General features: G+C 35.8%; 2 protein-coding genes across 2 annotated transcripts in view; both read left to right on the top strand.

Moving 5' to 3' along the window:
• LOC113040609 (NACHT, LRR and PYD domains-containing protein 3-like) overlaps positions 1-19,795 on the top strand; it is a 173,761-nt gene that overhangs the window by 129,676 nt on the left and 24,290 nt on the right. The window lies entirely within an intron of this gene.
• Positions 228-17,420, top strand: LOC113040435 (protein NLRC3-like). Its single transcript, XM_026198782.1, has 8 exons — positions 228-480; positions 1,619-1,710; positions 6,014-6,079; positions 11,131-11,238; positions 11,613-11,717; positions 14,172-14,259; positions 14,424-14,619; positions 14,728-17,420. The coding sequence occupies exons 2-8, from the start codon at positions 1,655-1,657 to the stop codon at positions 16,650-16,652; spliced, it is 2,544 nt and encodes an 847-aa protein (XP_026054567.1). The 5' UTR covers positions 228-480; positions 1,619-1,654; the 3' UTR covers positions 16,653-17,420.

Genomic DNA, 19,795 nt, shown 5'->3' with positions numbered 1-19,795 from the left:
AGTTTATGTTGCTCTTTAAATTAAACATTTTAAATTTAAATGTAAATTTAATTATTATTTTTTTCAACACAAATGTATTTAAATGTAAAAAAAATAAATAAAAAATAAATAAAAAAATTGCTGTTAACTTTTCTACACGTCCACTTTACTGCCAAGAGATGGCGCTACTGTTACAGCTGCCAGTTTTAGTCTGATAAATGTATAAGATTCGTACTGTATATGAAACGCTAATATTAGGCTACATGTTGAGTGTCGTCTCTGCACTGGTGGTTACTTTGTAAAGTCCAGAGTCTGTTGGTCTGTGGTCATGAAATGCTAATTCAGCTTTAAAAAATCAAACGGAATGGTCAGTCAAAATATTTAAACTGGATTTTATTTGTCATGTGACAAACAACAATGATGGAGGTGTGTTAACAGCGATCACAAATCGAAAGTGCGTCAAAGACTTCCTGCTGCACACGACCGTCTGAACTACTGCAAGTAAGTTTAAATACTAAAACTAATACAGTTGTTTGAGGGAATTGTGTTATTGTTTAACGGATTTCATGTAGCCCAAGTGTGATTTAAATGTTAATTTATTTAATGTCTGCCTGTTTCCCGAGTCAGCCAGACTTAAACACGTGTAACCGTTTAAAGCGAAAGTTTATAGAAAAATATTGTTTTGAAAGTTTTTTTTTTGTTGTTGTTTTTTTGTTTGTTTGTTTTTTGGCACCATTTTTGCATCACTCCTCACATCATAGCTCTGTGTCTCTAAATGTATAGTATTATTAAATCGAGAGATCGAAAGGATTCTTAAGTCAGACATTTCCAGTATTGGCAGTGCTACGTACTGGGCCTTTGAGAGCTTGACATACAAATGTTGTTCGTTTGTTTTTTATGTGTTACATTCTTTGCGCCAATAGTTCTCACTATATGATTTCGAACTGTTCCCTTGAATGTTTAGTTTATAATAAAAATTATTATAAAAATGTCTAAACAGCCATATCTATACTAGCAGACGTACCTCATTTAAGGTAAGGTTATGATCTGGCCCGGGTATTGTTAAGCAGTATTTGCATTGAAATATTTGTGAGCGAGATTATGCGTCCTGATCTGTAAGCAAATACAACAGAGTTCACTGAAAGAAACAGATTGGCTATTTACTGCATTTTACTCATAATCAGCTTATTTCAACATCAAAGGCCGCAACAGGAGATCATTGTCAGAAAAAATCATTGTAATAACAAACTTTGCAAATTTAATTTAAAGCAAAAGAAGGGAAAAATAAAATAAAGAAACACTCCTTTAACACTGCATTCAGGACCAAAATCCAAAAATTAATGCAATTTTTTTTCAGTATTATGACGAATGTAAAAAGTACAAAAGCAATATACAGCATTCAGTGTTGTTTAGAATGATGTTTTACTGGCAGTTGACAGGAGGTCCTTTAGGGGTCCCTTAATGCTTAAGGGGTCCAGAAAATATGATGATTTATCATGTTCCACAAACTATGCATTTGTTTTGAAACTTGCAGTTATAACTTAACATTGAAAGTTCATGACCTTTTAGAAATAATACATTAAAAAAGTTGTGAGTGCGCTAATATTTTGAGTTCCATTCGTTTGTGTGTTGTCTCAAGGATCTGCCCACAACAGGGGAACTATAATGAATATTCATGGATGCTCCACCAACTGAATATTGCACAACACTGGGTTGTGTGAATTCAGACAGGTAGATAAACTCCAACACACCGAGTTCCTTTTACATTAATGTTAAAGAATAAAACAAATGCCAATATTTTGATTCTTATATCATATCACTGCATTAAAAACAACTATGCATTGTTTTACCATCAATGTCATTAATCACTGTGTAAACATAATTAGTAGCACTTCAAAATAAGGTCAGTTAGTTAAAATTAATTAATGCATTAACTAACATTAACAATAAGTAAAACATTTCTTACAGTATTTATTAATATTTGTTAACGGTACCTAATAAAAATACAATTGTTCATTGTTAGTTCAGGTTAGCTCAGGTCTGTTAATTAATATTCATAAATACAATTTTAGAGTAAATGTTGATTTTAATATTAACTAGGATTAAATAAAGCTTTACAAGTATATTTCATTGTTAGTTCACATAAACTAATGTAAAAAAAAAATTAACCTTATTGTGAAGTGTTAGCACATAATGTTTATTAATTGCATAGTAATAAAAGTATATTTAGATCCATATGTTGTGGAGAGATCTGAATAATATGAAATCAAGTTGGTTACAATATTTGTTTGTAGCCCTTTATCTCTCTCTCTCTCTCTCTCTCTCTCTCTCTCTCTCTCTCTCTCTCTATATATATATATATATATATATATATATATATATATATATATATATATATATATATGAGGAGCTCTTTTCCAAAACGCTATAAATCCATTTTAATCATTTTCATGAAAATGTCTTTTTTTTACCTAGACCCATACATTTTGTTAATATTTAATTCATCCTTTTAAAAAGGTATTTTGGCTCAGTCTGAACATGTTAAAAAATGATTGCTAAATGAAACAACAATATTTTTGATTACAAATTCAAAGTTTATTTATTTTTTCTCAAAACGCTACAAATCCATATTTTTTTCCAAAATGCTACAAATCCATTTTTTTTTAATTGTTGGTTTTATGTCTTTTTTATAAAAAGAAAAAACAACAACAACAAAAGAACACACAACATATGACAACAGGGACTCATACTATAAATTAATATAAATAAAACAAAAGCAAATTCATGAAATAAATAGCAGCCAAATAAATAATAAAATTTTAATAAAATAAATATTTGTCCACCACATAAAACAAATAATTTAAAAATAACATGCATACATATACTACCAGTTAAATAAACCTACAACAATGTTAACATTACATTCAAATAATTTAGTAACACATTTTAATAGTCATTCAGTGCCGAACCTGTAAAAAGTAATAATAGTAATGATAACAATCCTCAATAGGCAAGTAATTTAGAAATACTTTCAAAGCCTTTTTTTTGTAAAGTGTCAAACCTGTAACAAGTAGAACAATTTGTCCACTATATATGCATGAAAAAAAAACTAATAATGATTTATAAGAGTTACTGAGTGAGTGAGTATAGATCACTCTGCATCTTCATCACTATGGCCTGCGTTGTCAGTCACATGATACAGTGCATAATCATAAAAAGCCCTCACTACAGACACACCTATTACTCCGAATAGTGCCAGCACATCGCGCTTCTTTGCTGCCTTCACAGAGGTTCGCTTTGGAAGTAACTCAGGTTTAAGGTCAGCCCACCGCTTGCCCCGCTTTAATACACTATAAAAACAATACTCCCCATTGTAAGCAGTCTTCAAACCAACCTTGTTGGTACTCAAGTCAAGCATGCGTGCTTCACTGATTTTAAAGCTCTTCTGAGCCTTAACGCACTCTTTTGAGGCTGACCTATAATCAAATGCCTCCCAGTCTGTGGCATAAACGTGAACATGGCCGAATTGCTGGAGGATGGCATGGTATTCCTGTGGTAGCAGAATTGTGTCGATTTTCCTGATCTTCTGCTCAATTCTGCCAAAGACTCGGTCTGCTGGGAGAAAACTGTGGCCCCTTACTGGAAAGGTATGCTCTATGCCAAGGTTGGGAAAAAGCTGACGAAGTTCCATGAGCATGGACACCATGTTCATGTTTTTGTTTTGCCCAAAACAAGAGTCACTGAACAGCCGAAGTCCCCTGGATCTGCTGACTTTGTCCTGAAGTCGAACCTTGAGGCAGTCACTCAGTGCAGAAGCAATCATATTGCTGTCTTTGCTATTCTCATTCTCCTGCCACACATAGAGATGGACATCACCTTTTTCCTGTTGGCTGTTCTCACCATGATGTACAACAACACCAAACAGGTACAGATACATCTGCCGTGAGTAATAGGCCTGTCCTATTGGGGTTTTTGGAAGGACCATGTTTTGCATCATATCAAAACTGAGGGTCACATGACCTTCAGCAACCCTGCCTGACAGGTCATAAAACATGCGAGCTCTGCGACGATGCAAGATGAATGAAGCAGATTCCATCTTCTTCTCTGTCTCAGTTAGGTTTGGATCTGTAATCATGATCTTGTACTTGACACAATCAGAGCATGCATCTGTAGCTGGGTGACCGAAGCCAAGATTGAAATCCTTGGAGAACACAGAGTAATAGAGGGAGTAGCTGGTCTGAGCATGGTTCTGAGCCTCAAAGAGCTCATGCATCTTGTGCACATTCAAGTCACTGGGGACATACTTGCGGCCTGGTGCTCCTCTCCGACCATAATGGCTGGCCCTGCAGTTTAAAGACTGGATGTGCTCAACAGTGAGTTGCCTTCTCCTGTTGTGCTCCTCACTGTGCCGTGCACCACCTCTTCTCTCTGGGCAAGCCTCAGCAGTCTCAGCATAATATTTAGCCACCCGAGACACACAGTCTTTGCTGATGCCTGTGAAAGTAAATAGTTAAGATTGAAATAAAGAATTACACACAACTAACTTGCTATTATCCTTGAATTTGAATTGAGATTGCAAACAGGAAGCTGAATTTGAAGTAGAATTTGAATTCCATAAAATTCAAATAAATTCATAATACATAATTAAGGTGCATTTAACAATGCAGCTTTACAATATATATAACATATGATTACAACATAAATTTCATAAAGTTATTATTGTATGAACTTTACACACAAATTAACATTAAAACATACTCTATAAAACAGATTATTAAAATTGTAATACCAAAAATTGTTTAATTTGATTACTTTGAAATTAAGATATTGCTAATTATTCTACATTAAGTGAATATATGCTTAATGTTAGTGTCTGTACTTCAATTAGAAAGAAAAATCAATGTTAAAAGTAACATATCACATTCTCACTTATATGTGATAAGAAATTTCTCTGAATTGTTATGAATTCAGTTCCACTTTTTCAAGTGAATTTCGCAATTCCAATTCAATTCAACATCCTGTAAGGTGAAGTCCATTCAAATTCATTAATTGAACTGAATTAAATTCTGAATTTTGCACAGCCCTGGCAGGGGTCAGGAACCTCTTTTGCATCAGTAGGCTAGTATTATTATCAGTAAGTTACTTTCCATTTCACGTTAGCATGCTTGTTTACAGCAAAAAATCTTTGTCACAAGGGAGAAACCTACAAAACGGTATTAAACTAGGCAAATCTAAAATGAAAATTGTACTTACCGAACACTTTAATGAAGGTCGCCTTGCAAACGGACACCTTCTCCGGTTGATTGCCGCACAAAAGTTTGTACTTGACAGAAATGTTCCGGTCTTTTCGTTTGTTAATGTCCAGGACTTTCAGACGCTGCCTTTTCACACGCGTTATGTCCAGGAGATTTAGAATGGTCCTGTCCTGGTCAACCTTGTTTGGTCTTTCATAAAACGTACTGAAATTCATCATCAGGCGAAGCTTCTTTTTTTGTTGTTTTTGGTGATTTTCTTTGTCCAATCGGCGTTTTCTGCTGCCAGGTGTAGGTCTCACTGCCTCATCCAGGCCATCAAAAGTGTTATTAGCACTCATTTTGAAGACTGAGCAACACAAACAAGATCCCGATTCAGAGCGCCGCCAAGATTGCGTCAATCGCTCGCCGAATTCTGATTGGTCGATAGGATATATCGCATTTAGACTAAAAACAGGTTTGGCGCTTATAGCGTTTTGGAAAAAAACTGCATCTTGCAGTACATTTTAAACAAGGATATATAGCAATTTAGCATGAAACACTGATGGAGCAGAGAATAGGTTCAGTACACGGCATAATGGCATGACGAAGTCATTTTTTTTTAATTTGGCGCTTATCGCATTTTGGAAAAGAGCTCTTCATATATATATATGTATATATATATATATATTGTTTATTAACTCAATATTCATCCATCTGAATTGTCATGTTATTTCAGTAAAATACTGTCATTTCCGGGTCATGATGAGCATCTGATAGTTTTCACAAGTCTGTCTGTGTAGCTGCAGTATGTCAGAGGAGCGAGGAAAGGACCCTCCGTCTGAGATGAGTCTCTCGGAGAAACAGAGGTAAGACTGAGTCTATGTTTAGTTATTTTAAACTCTTTCTGTGAAGAATAAAATCCCATCAACAATGGAGTCTTTTTCTCACTGCTGTGCAAAACTTCAGTTTAGAACTTCCTATTCCTGCTTTTAGATTGTTCTAGTCCAAAAACAACTTGAAACAGGTCTAATATTCAATACTGCTGAATGGGATGAATTTCAAACTCCCTCCTCTTTTATTTAAAAGTGATTTATTTAAATTAGATTTATTTAAACTTATATAAGTGAAGCTTCTCAAGCAAATTTCGGGAGGAGCATGCATGGATAATTAACACAGCCAGTTCATCATTAGTGATTACACAGTTTACCAATCAGCTCAAGAGAAAATGCCTATAAATAATCAAGTCCTTCCTTCGTTATCTCTCGAGTTCCAGAATCCCTCCGCCACCCTGATCTCGCACCTTCAGCCAAGTTTCTACCCCAGCTCAGGTAGAAGCACTTGGAGGCCGGCTCAGTTTATGTTTCAGTTTTTAAGGGACAGTATTGTTTGTGTCCGTTATGAAATATACCTCTATAAAAAATACCTCACGCTCAGAAAACTGCGTCTTGGTAGTAAAAAACGGCATGGTCTAGTCTCGGGCCGGACGGAATTGTAGGTGGGGGTAGTGCATGAACAGCTCTCTCTCCACCTTCAATACCACGACTTAGGTGCCCTTGAGCAAGGCATCGAACCCCCAACTGCTCCCCGGGCGCCGCAGCATATATGGCTGCCCACTGCTCCGGGTGTGTGCTCACAGTGTGTGTGTGTGTTCACTGCTCTGTGTGTGTGCATTTCGGATGGGTTAAATGCAGAGCACAAATTCTGAGTATGGGTCACCATACTTGGCTGAATTTCACTTCCCTTTTTTTTTTTTTCACTTCACTAACAGAATGAGACGATCCACAAAAAAAGTGAAAGGCGGAAGATTGTTTTGTTGAATTCTTGCGCTCTCTCATGACGGCTAGTAACGCACTCTGACGCACCTATCAGCTGATGAAGGCATAACTTATCAGAGTGTGATTATTGACTTTATGGCGCATTTGTATGATTACAATCTCTATAACTGCACATCAGCACATGATAACTGACTATATGACAAGAATTCAGCACTTTTTAATTTTTCTTGTTTATTTTTAATAGCTCGGACAGACTAGACATAGTCTCAGAAAAATATTTGAAGGAATCTCAGTTTTCATGGTATCTTCTTCAGATTTGAACCCATTTGACTTTCAACCCATTACTTTTCTAGATTGCTCCAGGACTGATTTCATGTATTTTTTTATCAAATAAAAGAATTCAGTGTGGTACAATTTTGTTTCAAGGCACTTCAGTGTCTATAACTTTTAATATTTTTGAGCATTAGCAACTCTGGTTGATAAAAAGTAAAGCCTAAAAGGTCTTCTTTCTAAAGACACCAAAAATTATGTGTGTAACAAACATAAGTAAGGAACTGTTCAAATTTTAAGTTAGGTAGGGCACTTTCAGCTGTGAGTCCCATCATGGGGGGTGCTGGCTAACAGGTCTGATTTAGTTTGATGTGTATTAGTTTGATGTGTATTAGTATTAAATTGATGTAATCGATTTAAATCGATTTCCCCCCCTACTTAAAATCAATATTTAGATGACAAAGAAATTGTTCAAAACTAGTTTTAAAATAACCCTTTATTATTTACCAGTCAGATGTATAAATGAGACAATCGGATAAAAAAGAAAAGAAAAATAATACTAGCTAAATTTTAATACTAGCCCATCATGCATCTAACCATCCAAGTGCACACTCAGCATTAAGTGCTGTTCAGATTAAAACCGGCAGCTCCGCAGTGAGTCAGTGTCATGGACGTAGGACAGAGCAAGTGTAAATATATTTTCTAGTCTATATTTCCATCTTGTAATGCCACTGTTTTAGGTTTTATTTATTAATTTTTTTGTTTAAAAATATAAATTATTTGTAAATAGAGCAGACACTGTCTATTTGTCTTACCCGGATGCAAGAGTTGTCGTGCCGCGCCCCGCTGCCCTAAAAGTCTGTCTAAACTTGATGACACCACACTAGAGTTGCAAATTATCTGAACGTAGTGTCAGTACATTTCGTTATAAATAGAACAAGGCACCAGTTTACTGATGGGGATCGTGTCGCATGATACCGCATCCAGTGTAGACTAGGGTTGTGCGATTAATCGAAATAAAATCGCGATTTGAGTGTGCGCGATTTCTAAATCGCCTTATAGCACGATTTTCTGCAGCCCTGACCTCCTGCAGTATGTTATCTGAACCAATCAGAATGCAGTGCACCTGAGTGGAGCGTGAGAGCAGAGCACTGAGAGCAGACTGGGCATATGCCTAACTCCAGGTTCACACACTCTGTCTGAGATGCGTAGCCTTTTTTTTTTTTTTTTGAGCCCATGTTAACGGATCAGAACGTTCACACTGCACGCAGTAAAAAGACGAGAACAGAAAAGAAAAGGTTATAAATAGAATCTTGCGCGTGAGCACAGAGAGAGTTGTGAGTGCACAGGACACAGGTTGAATGAGAGGAGACACGTTGTAAGGCAGCATATATCTGATCCTTATACAGTCTATGATCTGAGCACGCGCATCTGGTTTTGTTAACAGAGCAAATTAAATCTGCGTGCGAGTCAGTGATGCGCGGGTTGATCCAAAATGAGCGGGTGCCTGCAGTTATTCAAAAATATTTTTAATGATATTCGGGACGCGGACGCATTTTTTAAATACATAGGCCTACACTTTATTGGCTGAATAACTGGCATGAAGATGATGCACGAGCTCAGTCTGCACGTAGAGATGGAGGCGGCAAAGAAGACTGCATGGGGAGCAACAGCGCTGTTTTTGGTAAAATATGATTTTGACGACTTCATTAATTTTTGTTTTATAGAAAACTCTTTTTAAAAGATTTTCGTTTTGTATAAATTGTATCTTAATTTTGATCAATGTTTTATCAATCAGTTGCCCATATTTAATAAATAAGAAGCAATTATAGCCTAGCAGACAATGTAATAAGGCGCCGGCAGGATCACTTGCATTGCATGTGAATTAAACTCAGCATGTGCCTCACAGTTTTGAGAAATATAGGCTATATATTACAGACAGCTTGAAATGTCTACTTTTAAACGAAAATATTCAAACCAAAATAAATGGGCTACTCTCTGATGATGTAATCCATATGAAATGTGCATTTCTCTCTGGCGTTCATGGCGAGTCTGTATCTTCAACTTCATCTTTGCAGCAACACCGAAAACACCAGTTTATTACTACTCAATTAAATGACTCCTTGCATATTTTCGAACCAGCAGGCCGTTCTGGATTGAGCGAGACCCCACGGAATGAGCGAGCAGATCTGGATATTCAGAAATGCGCTCTCCACTCACGAGCTCTGATCGGAACAAACCAGAGCCATATGTCTGCTGACCTTGCAGAAACATACAAATAGACATAGCCAGACTGGACTATTTTAGTACAAATTAAGAGCTTACTAACGATTTTTTTATAATTCTTGACAAAATTATAATATATTAAGTTTTTTTTTTTTTTTTGCCTAGTTAGTTTTGCCTACGTTCCTATGGCCCAATGACGCTACGATGAGCATTTACTGCTTTTTAAAAATGCGGGTCGGGTACAATATTTAATTGTTATTTTTTTGCGGTCCGAGTTGCGGGCGGGTTAGTTAAAAACGTCGGTCGGGTGAAGGTTATTAATACAATGACCCGAGCATTACTGGTGCAAGTGGATAGATTCGCGCTTGCGCATTATTTTAATGTGCTTTTGCGTTACAATAATGCACTCTCGTTGCTGCTTCTGAACCGCTTACACATAACTTACTGTATACGCACTGCAGATGCGTACAGTGACCCTTGGGCAATAAATATATTGGGCAAAACATATAACACCTGAGGCACCGCTACAGTAAGCTAGAGATAAAGCTCTCATTGGTTTTCTTTTGGAAATATGTTTAAAATTTATACTGAATGCATTTATGACTGTAAAGCATGTCTGTGTGTATCAAAATCGTGATTAAAATCAAAATCGCAAAATTGATCAAAAAATCGTGATAGGTTTTTTTTGTCCATATCGCACAGCCCTATAGACAACATCTCTGGCTTCCATTGTCATTTGTTGGATCGTACCACTCGTGTCCGGTGTAGACCTGGCGTGAGCTTTTTAATGGGTTATGTTATAGCCCTGCTTGTTTTTCATGTTTTTATTAAATATCTGTATTGACTGCATGATCATATCGTCATATTATTAACTGACATGAGAGCCACAAAAATAAAGCTTGGCGAGTCGCCTAATGAGTAACACTGCTGCAGTTTTCATTTTTTGGTGGTTGTGTTTGTGCTGCCCCTGTGTTGTTCATTTCATATGGTGAAACGCTCGCACTAGGCAGTATGTCTCTACGGCAAATGTGTGGGGGGAGGGTTGAGCCCAGTTGGAACTATGGGAGCCCTGAGTGGAGCATTGGCAGATGTTAAAAATGAAACCATTTTTCCATGAAACCATGTTCATTTAAACAAATCGATGTAAACAACACATTCGAGTTAATCAATAAAATTGATTTATTGCCCAGCCCTAATTTGAAGTAATTCTAGTTTGCCAATTATTTACATTTAAAGGGAAATTTTAAAGATTTGTCTCTTTCTCAAACTCGTTCTCTGCAAACTGTTCATTGTTCAGTATATTCATTGCTATAGGAACAAGATGATAGTTTTGCTTTAGAATTTTATCATCAGGTCAATGGGATCAACAGAGTTTGTTTACTGATGAGATTTATTATTGTTGCACTATAACAGTATTAGAGCCAGTTGTGTTTTTCAGTGAAGTAGAAATTATGCAGGATGAGAAACCAGTACTTTACTTGACTGGTAGTTTACCTGTGATTCCTTTACATTAGGCCTGAAGAGTTAACTGAATTAGTTGTGTTAAATTGAACTAAACAACTTCCGTTTTGCACACAAAATCTCTTCAAACGAGACTAAAGTATCTCCTGTATATTTTTTTTTCTCTCTGTTCTCTTTGTCATTAGTGTAAGATCAGGCTCACATGTGTCCAGCTCTGTGTCTGTGAAGAGTGACCGATCAAAGGGATGTGAGCAACCGGAGTTCAGTGATAAAAAATCATCATCTTCCAAAAGGTATTACATAACAGCATTATGTTAGCTCATTGTGCCATTGTTTTTTTTGTTTTTGTTTTTTTGCATGTGTGTGTTAGATGTTGACTGAATGAAAAAAATAAATAACTTAAAACAAAGTCTGGTAATCTTTACTGAACTCTGGTCTGTAGCTTTTTTTTTTTCAATACAATTATACAGGCAGTGATTAAAAGGCATAAATTCACCATGGAAAATACAATAGATCATTCAGCCAGACATGTATAAGTATAATAGATCAAATGCATGTCTATAATTGTATATTAATTACAGATTGCAACATTAAAAGTTCATAAATTTGACCAAAAGACCTTCTGTAATATTGTTTTTTTTTTCCCCTCTCTTGTTTGTGTCTTTAGTTTAAGATCAGGTTCACATGTGCCCAGCTCTGTGTCTGTGAAGAGTGACCGATCAAAAGGATGTGAACAACCGGAATTCAGTGATAAAAAATCATCTACCAAAAGGTATGACATTATAGCATGATTTTAGTTAACTGTGCCACTGTGTTTTTGTGTTCGATGTTCACTGAATAAAAAAAAATATATCACTGAACACAATGTCTGGTGACCTTTACTAAACTCTGGTATGGAGCTTTTTTTCCAATACAATTATACAGGCAGTGATTAAAAGGCATAAATAAAATACAATAGATCATTCAACCAAACATATATAAGTAGAGAGAATCCACTGCTGCTCCCAAGGATAATTTATTCTTAGATTCAATATATTCCAATATATTGATATTTGGGAGAAGTGGTGGCAGTGTGCCAATTCTTATTGTTGTTTGCACATAGAATGTTTGTTGAAAATATTTTTTATCAATATTTATCATGAAACTATACTGTTGAAATATTTATCAGTTTTCATTAAGATACTAAGGACATCAGCAAAGAAGATTAGAGACAGAGAAGATTATAATGATTTGATGTGAACTGTAGTATTTTGCAATCTCCATTAATTTTGTTGCACTAACATAACTGCTCGACAGTGTATGAAAATACTTATTGTCAATGCAGAATATACAGTAGTTGGACAACCAGAATGGCGTGTACTGCCGTCACCGCAGGGTCGCAGCGTTAACTGCAAGATAGTCGTGTGTTAAAATCATAAGGGGACGGATTGCAAAATGACTGCAAATTGTAAAATTATGGTTTGTAAACGGAGATAAAACAACGAAGTAAAACAACAACAACATTATGATATAACATTGTAACATACTGAAAAACCACTAGAAAATTTACAGCGAGTTAATTTAAAAAAGTGGGATAGTCTCAGGCTACAGTCTATGCTTAAAAAATTAAAAGACCTTTACACAAAGGCTATTACTGCATGCTATTGTTATTAAACAGTCATATATATATATATATATATATATATATATATATATATATATATATATATATACACTAGGGACACACCGGTTAACCAGCCATAAATCATCAGAATCGGGTTTTGGTCTTTTTTGGCCAATTTTTCCGGAAGTGCACCCGTGTGCACAGACTACATTGTAATCATTCACTATCATGTAATTTGTGTGGAAGTATTTTGAAATCTGTGCGGAGGACATGGGCAGCCGTACAGCACTGGAAGTACGGCTGTCTGAGGCACAGATAGTAAGCAGTGAAAAGCCGTCGATGTACTGGCCAAGGTTATAATCGTTAACGAAAACGAACGAAAAAATGAATACTAGGTGGGAAAAAACATTGTCATTAACTGAAATAAAAATAAAAATGAGGCATTACAAAAATAACGATAACTAACCAGATCTGTAATGTGTATTTGGCAAAACTAATTAAAATGAAATTAAATTACCTTTAGTTTTTGTCTTTGTCAATGTCTTTCATAGAGCAAATAACGTTCAGCTGCATTTCCTTACCCTGCATCTGTCACTCACTCGTCTCTCTCACATACATGTGCACGCGCGCACACACAGACACACACACACAGCCCCTCCCCTCCGTGCACACCGCATCTCCATGAGAACGAGTGTTCGCTGAAAGCAAGTTCACAAAAGGTTGGTATCTCGTGAACACCTTTACACAATCACACATTAAAAAGTGGTATAAAAATATTTTTTAATTCTGAATATAATTCTGTCAATGTGTTAATGTCGACCTGAGATGCGATTGCTACTTTAGAAATTTAACTAGTCGCAAGTTTGAGGTAAAATGCACTTGGGTTGTCGATGTCAAAACACTATATAAGCTGTGATTCAAATATTAAATAATGTTATGTAATTTGTTTACTCTTACTCTGAATGTTTGCTGCTTCAATCCAGATGAGTAGGCTATTGTATAGGTTCAATTTAGTAAAGGGTGTGAAAATTGTACAGCTGTGGTATTTGTATAGGGTGTGAATTCTGTATAGAAAATTATTGCTTGACTGAAGTAAAGCCATTTCTCTCTTTCTCACCCATGCACACTCACTCTCACACACACACCCATGGCACACACTAAAAAAAATGAAAAGCTGTAATTAAAGTAGTGTTCGATTGATGTATTGCTCTTATCTGTACGATTAAAACTGAAAGTGTAATTTAAGTTCTTTTCGGGGTTATCAGGAGAAAATGACTCATAACACGTATATGTGTTAATCGACTCCAGAGTGTTAAAGATTGGTCAAAAGCTGCAAACACACTTTACAGACGCGACGGAGGTGGTGGTAGAAAGCACACTCTGGTTGGCCACCTACTGTATTATGTATAATTCACCAGCCCCTGTTACTACATTTGCATGTAGGACAGAAAATATTACAATGAGAGACCTAATATTTACCTAAATTTACACTTAAATAGGTCCTGTACTTTAAGGGTGTCCACTTATACTGCTATTGCTTTCTGTCTTTCTTTTAAAACAATTGCAAACTGTTTCTCTTATATTTTCCCTGAAAATGCAGTATTTAATTTTATTCACTAATAGACTTCAGGATGAGACATTAGATGCAGATGTCCAGAGTCACAGGAACAAGAATTTGTTTGAGAAAGATAATCTCCTATGGATCTTCAAGGTAGAATTTTTTTTCAATAATGTTTATTTTTTATAATAAACAAATAGTTTATTATGAACAACACTTTCAACAATATTCAATATAAATTTGATTAATGATTTATTTTAAACATTTTTTTTTTTCATTTAAGAACCCATAAAAATGCAAAAATGTCTTTGATTTAGGATCTTGAAACAAAAATAATCACATTTCTGAAGAATGAACTGGAAAAGTTTAAGAAAATATTACAAAAGGAAGACATACAATACTTTGTGAAGCATTTTAATGAGAACAGATGCAGTATCAAAGAAGCAGCTCTTGATCTCACACTCTACTTCCTGAGAGAGATGAAGCAAGATGAAGCTGCTAATACTCTAGAAGGTAAGAGACTCATGAACATCTGTCATATTGTCACTTATAAATGTAGCAGTGAAAACTAATACTAAAACAAAATGCTAAAAATAATCTTTATTTTGTCTCTGTATTTAGATGAGCTGATCTTTGTTCATCAGCTAAAATGTAGCCTAAAGAAAAAGTATCAGTGTGTTTTTGAAGGAATTGCAAAGCAAGGTGACTCAACACTTCTGAATAACATCTACACAGATCTCTATATCACTCAGGGTTGTAGTGAACAGATCAATACTGAACACGAAGTAAGACAGATTGAAGTTACTTCCAGACATTCTGAATCACAAGAGATACCAGTTGAGTGCACAAACATGTTTAAAGCACCTGAACAAGACAAGGAGATCAGAACTGTACTGACAAAAGGAGTTGCAGGCATTGGGAAATCAGTCTCTGTGCAAAAGTTTGTTTTAGATTGGGCTGAAGAAAAAAATAATCAGGATATCAGCTTCATATTTCCTCTTCCTTTCCGGGAGATGAACTTAAAGGAAAAAGAAAAACAAAGTTTGTTGGACCTTATAACTGAGTTTTTCCCGGAGACAAAAGGATTGAACATTGCAAGAAGGAACCAAAAAGTCCTGTTCATTCTTGATGGATTGGATGAATTTCGTCTTCCTCTGAAGTTTGATGTTAATGAGAAGTGGTCTGATGTATCATCACCAGCATCTCTGGATGTTCTCTTGACAAACCTCATCAAGGGAAATCTGCTTCCTTCTGCTCTCATCTGGATCACCACCAGACCAGCAGCTGCCAGTAAGATTCCTCCTGAATGTATAGATCGGCTGACAGAGGTACGAGGGTTCAATGATGAACAGAAGGAGGAGTATTTCAAAAAACGATTTGAAGATCAGAATCAGGCCAAAGAAATCATTGATCATGTTAAAAAATCAAAGAGTCTCTTTATCATGTGTCACATTCCAGTTGTCTGCTGGATTTCAGCCACTGTTCTCCAAAACATTTTAGAGGAAAAAAAAAATAATGATCTAGAAAACAATCAGGCTGATGATGCCTCCAAAACACTTCAGGAATCGAATACTGAAGACACTCCTAAGACTCTGACACAGATGTACACACACTTTCTCCGCTTTCAGATCCTGCAGAGCAGACGAAAGTATGATGGAGAGTATACACTAGATGTTTCATGGGATAAAGATGCCATCCTTTCACTGGGAAAACTGGCATTTCATCAGCTGGAAAGAAACAACCTGATCTTCTATGATACAGACCTGGAAGCCTGTGGTATTGACATCTATAAGGCATCAGTGTATTCAGGCATGTGTACCCAGATCTTTAAGGAGGAAACTGGGATCATTCTTGGTACCATGTACTGCTTTGTTCACTTGAGCATTCAAGAGTTTATTGCAGCCCTTTATGCACATATGTTTCTAGACATCAACAAGAAAAGTGTGTTTGTTCATGACCCAACTATGACTGATTTTCTCAAGACTGCCATGGGCGATGCACTTAAGAGTACCAATGGACACCTGGACCCTTTCGTTCACTTCCTTTTTGTTCTGTTACTCCAGCCCAAATCCAAAAAAAACATGACTGATTTGCTCAAAACTGCAGTGGATAAGGCACTTGAGAGTGACAATGGACATCTGGACCTTTTCCTTCGCTTCCTTCTCGGTTTGTCACTCCAGTCCAATCGGCGACTCTTACGAGGTCTGTTAACTCAGCAAAATGACAATGACCAGAGCAAAAAGGAAATAGTTCAGTACATCAAGCAGAAATTAGAAGCTAATCTGTCTCCAGAGAGATCCATTAATTTGTTCTACTGTCTGAATGAACTGAATGATCAAACTCTGGTGAAAGATATTCAGACTCACCTTAGCAAAGGAAGTCTCTCATCTTCTGACCTTTCTCCTGCCCAGTGGTCTGCTTTGACCTTTGTGTTGTTGACATCAGAGAAGGAGCTGGAGGAGTTTGAGCTTCAGAAATTCAAGAAATCAGATGAGTGTCTTGTTAGATTATTATCAGTCATCAAAACCTCCAAAAGAGCTCTGTAAGTCATTAAATGAGTTTTATTTAGCAGCTTTTTTATCAACAGTATCAGGAGAACAGTGTACATTTTTTTATAAAACACTTTGTTCCATAGTTATTTTTACTCCAATATGAATATTAACTCTAAAGCCCCATTCACACCAAGAACTATAACTATAAAGATAACCATATTATTGTCCACACCAGCAAACAATATATGTTTATTCTAAGCACATGCGCGTTTGCTGCTTTAAACTCTCAAACTCGTAAAAAAGCAGGATTGATTCTGACTGGCTGTCAGTGTTTTTATTGTTTATCAGCTGGGAAAAAATAGTTCTGAATGTGATTCCAACTATATTGTTTTTTCTGTGCCTTAATCATTATAGCTGTGGTGTGAACTCTGCTATTCTTTAATATTGAGAAAGATTTTTAGAACTATATCTTCTTTATCATTATCTTTATAGTTATCACGCTTGGTGTGAACGGGCCTTAAGTCTATCAAGAACTTCTCAGTGTTGCAATCAATAACCTCCATATTCTCCACCTCAAGACACTAAAGACAGTGGAGTGCTTTCAAATGTTTAACTCATTGTCAATAAAGCTGTGCTGTATTATAATGTTGGTATTCAATCTAATGTGATTTTTTTCCCTTGTAGCCTGAATAATTGTGACTTAACAGACAGAAGCTGTTCAGCTCTGTCTACAGTTCTGGGATCAGATACCAATCTGAAAGAGCTAAACCTGAACAATAATAATCTGCAGGACTCAGGAGTGAAGCTGCTCTGCACTGGACTAGAGAATATAAAGTGTGAATTGGAGATACTGAGGTGAGTTGTATGATAACAGACAAAAACGGATGTCAAAAAAACTTAAATATTTTGTTTTGCATATTATTTCAAAACTGTTCATTCAATTTGTTAAATAGTTTCATAGTTTTAGTTTTCATCTGCATAGTCTGAAGCTTGGAATTTATTGTATACAAATTTTTTATATACATTGACTTCTACTTCAGAAAATGTAATTTTTCTATGTGGAATTTAACAAAAGATTTTGTTCTCTTCAACTCACTGGATGGAAACAGTGCTTTATGTGCAAATGTTTCATGTAATATTCCAATTCTGTGCTTAAGTTAATTCATAAATTTGTATGGATACATAGTTACTGTGAGTGACTGAAGATCACTTGAGATTCTCATGTGAGATGACATTTTAAAGGTCTCTGAGCCTTTTGTTTGCCCATGTAACTGGCTATTAGTTTTCACTTTGCAATTCACTATAGAAGGTCACTTTAGGGATTAATATTGTTAAGGTAAATTCTACTATAGCTGCTTAATCAGTTGATTTCATACTTGTTCTAGACTTTCAGACTGCAGTATCACTGAAGAAGGTTATAAAGCTCTGGCTTCAGCTCTGAGATCAAACCCTTCACACCTGATAGAGCTGGATCTCATAGGAAATGATCCTGGACAATCAGGAGTGAAGGAGCTCAATTATTTACTACAGGATCCAAACTGTCAACTAAAGACACTGAGGTGAGACATGATGAAATAATACAAAATAAATTAAATACAGGTGTATTATTTATAGACATATTTCACTAATCCAAACCTGCTGTATCAAAGTAAATTAAAGATAAACTAATTTGGATGTTGTTTTTCTTCAAGTTTATTTGGAAATTACATTATATCCTATTTCATCTTCACATCTGCAGGTTTTTGGGTCCTGTTGCAGATGAAGCCTGCCAGTATGTGACAGGAATTGTGGGTAAAAACGTGTTACTCCTGAGAGAGTTGAATCTGAGTGAATGTGAACTAGGAGAGACACGGGTGAATCAGATCACTGCTCTACTGCAGGATAAACACTGTCAACTCAACAAACTGAAGTGAGAATTTTGAATGTGTATTTATTGCACAATTAATCTATGTTAATGAAATCAAGTGACCTAAACACATTTCTTAGGAATCACTTAAGAGTGAAAACAAGCACCTTGTGTTTGTAAATTCTCTCTCAATTTCATCATTTTAGTCTGTGTAAGTGTGGTCTAACAGAGGATAGCTGTTCAGCTCTTGCTACAGTCCTGAAATCAAACTCCATTCTGAAAGAGCTTGACATGAGCAAAAATAATCTGCAGGATTCGGGAGTGAAGAATCTCCAGAACGGATTAGAAAATACAAACAGCATACTCGAGAAACTCAGGTGAGTTAAATGAATGAACATTTAATTTTAATAATAACTTTTTGTTTGTTTGTTTGTTTAAAGTTAACCCTCTCAAGAGGACAGAGGCCCTGGCACAGTCACATTTGTGTTTGTCTTGTATCAGTAGCAACAACTTGCAAGTCATACACACGTTAATGTTCATACAGATAAAAAGACAACATCATTTGAAACTGTAAATGTCTCATTTTATTTGTGTTCACTCTATAAAAAAACTAAATGTTGTGCTTTTGTAAAATACTCGAGGGGGTGGGGTATTTTTACTCTCAATATCAAAACCTGATTTTCTTAGAAATACTGTATATACGTGTTACATATATTATTATTAACAGAATGAACTTTATAGTTATTTACTAGGGGTGGCACAGTTCAACTTTTTCATGGTTCGGTTTGTTTAACGGTTTTCGGTATGGTTCAGTATGTGCTATGTTTATGGAGAAACTATATTTTAAATTATATCTAACTACGAGCAACAGCACAAATAAATACAATAGCGTAAATATGCCAAAAAATAAACAGTGAATTTCATTTTTTTTTTTTTTTTTTGGGAGGTCTAGCATTAGTTTTTAGGTACAGAAATTGAATCAAATAATCAAATGTAAAACAGCACCACATATTTGACTGTATAACTTAAAGATTGTTCTTTAAAGTTACAAATGCTTTTTAATCAAGAGCAGTGAGTGATTTCTTTGTTGTTGATGTTCGATTAAAATAAGACTGCCACTTTAAGAGAATGCATTGATCTAGCTGGTCTACGTTCAGCCGGCTATGTCTGCTGTAGGATACCTACCAAGACGGGCATTTTAACATAATTTTTGTGTAAATTTGTCCATTTAAACAATACTTCAGAGAGAACTTATATTTGCGTGCGTTCTGAGGCATGGGTTTGCGCACTTTGGATGAGCAAATGCAAAATTCTTCACAGTGCACGCATGAGCTTGCGTCCTCTGGCTCTT

The sequence above is a fragment of the Carassius auratus genome, chromosome 22 (assembly GCF_003368295.1).
Source record: "Carassius auratus strain Wakin chromosome 22, ASM336829v1, whole genome shotgun sequence".
NCBI classification, from domain to species: Eukaryota; Metazoa; Chordata; class Actinopteri; order Cypriniformes; family Cyprinidae; genus Carassius; species Carassius auratus.
Note: the sequence above shows the minus strand (reverse complement) of the source record. Positions and strands in the feature narration are given on the sequence as shown.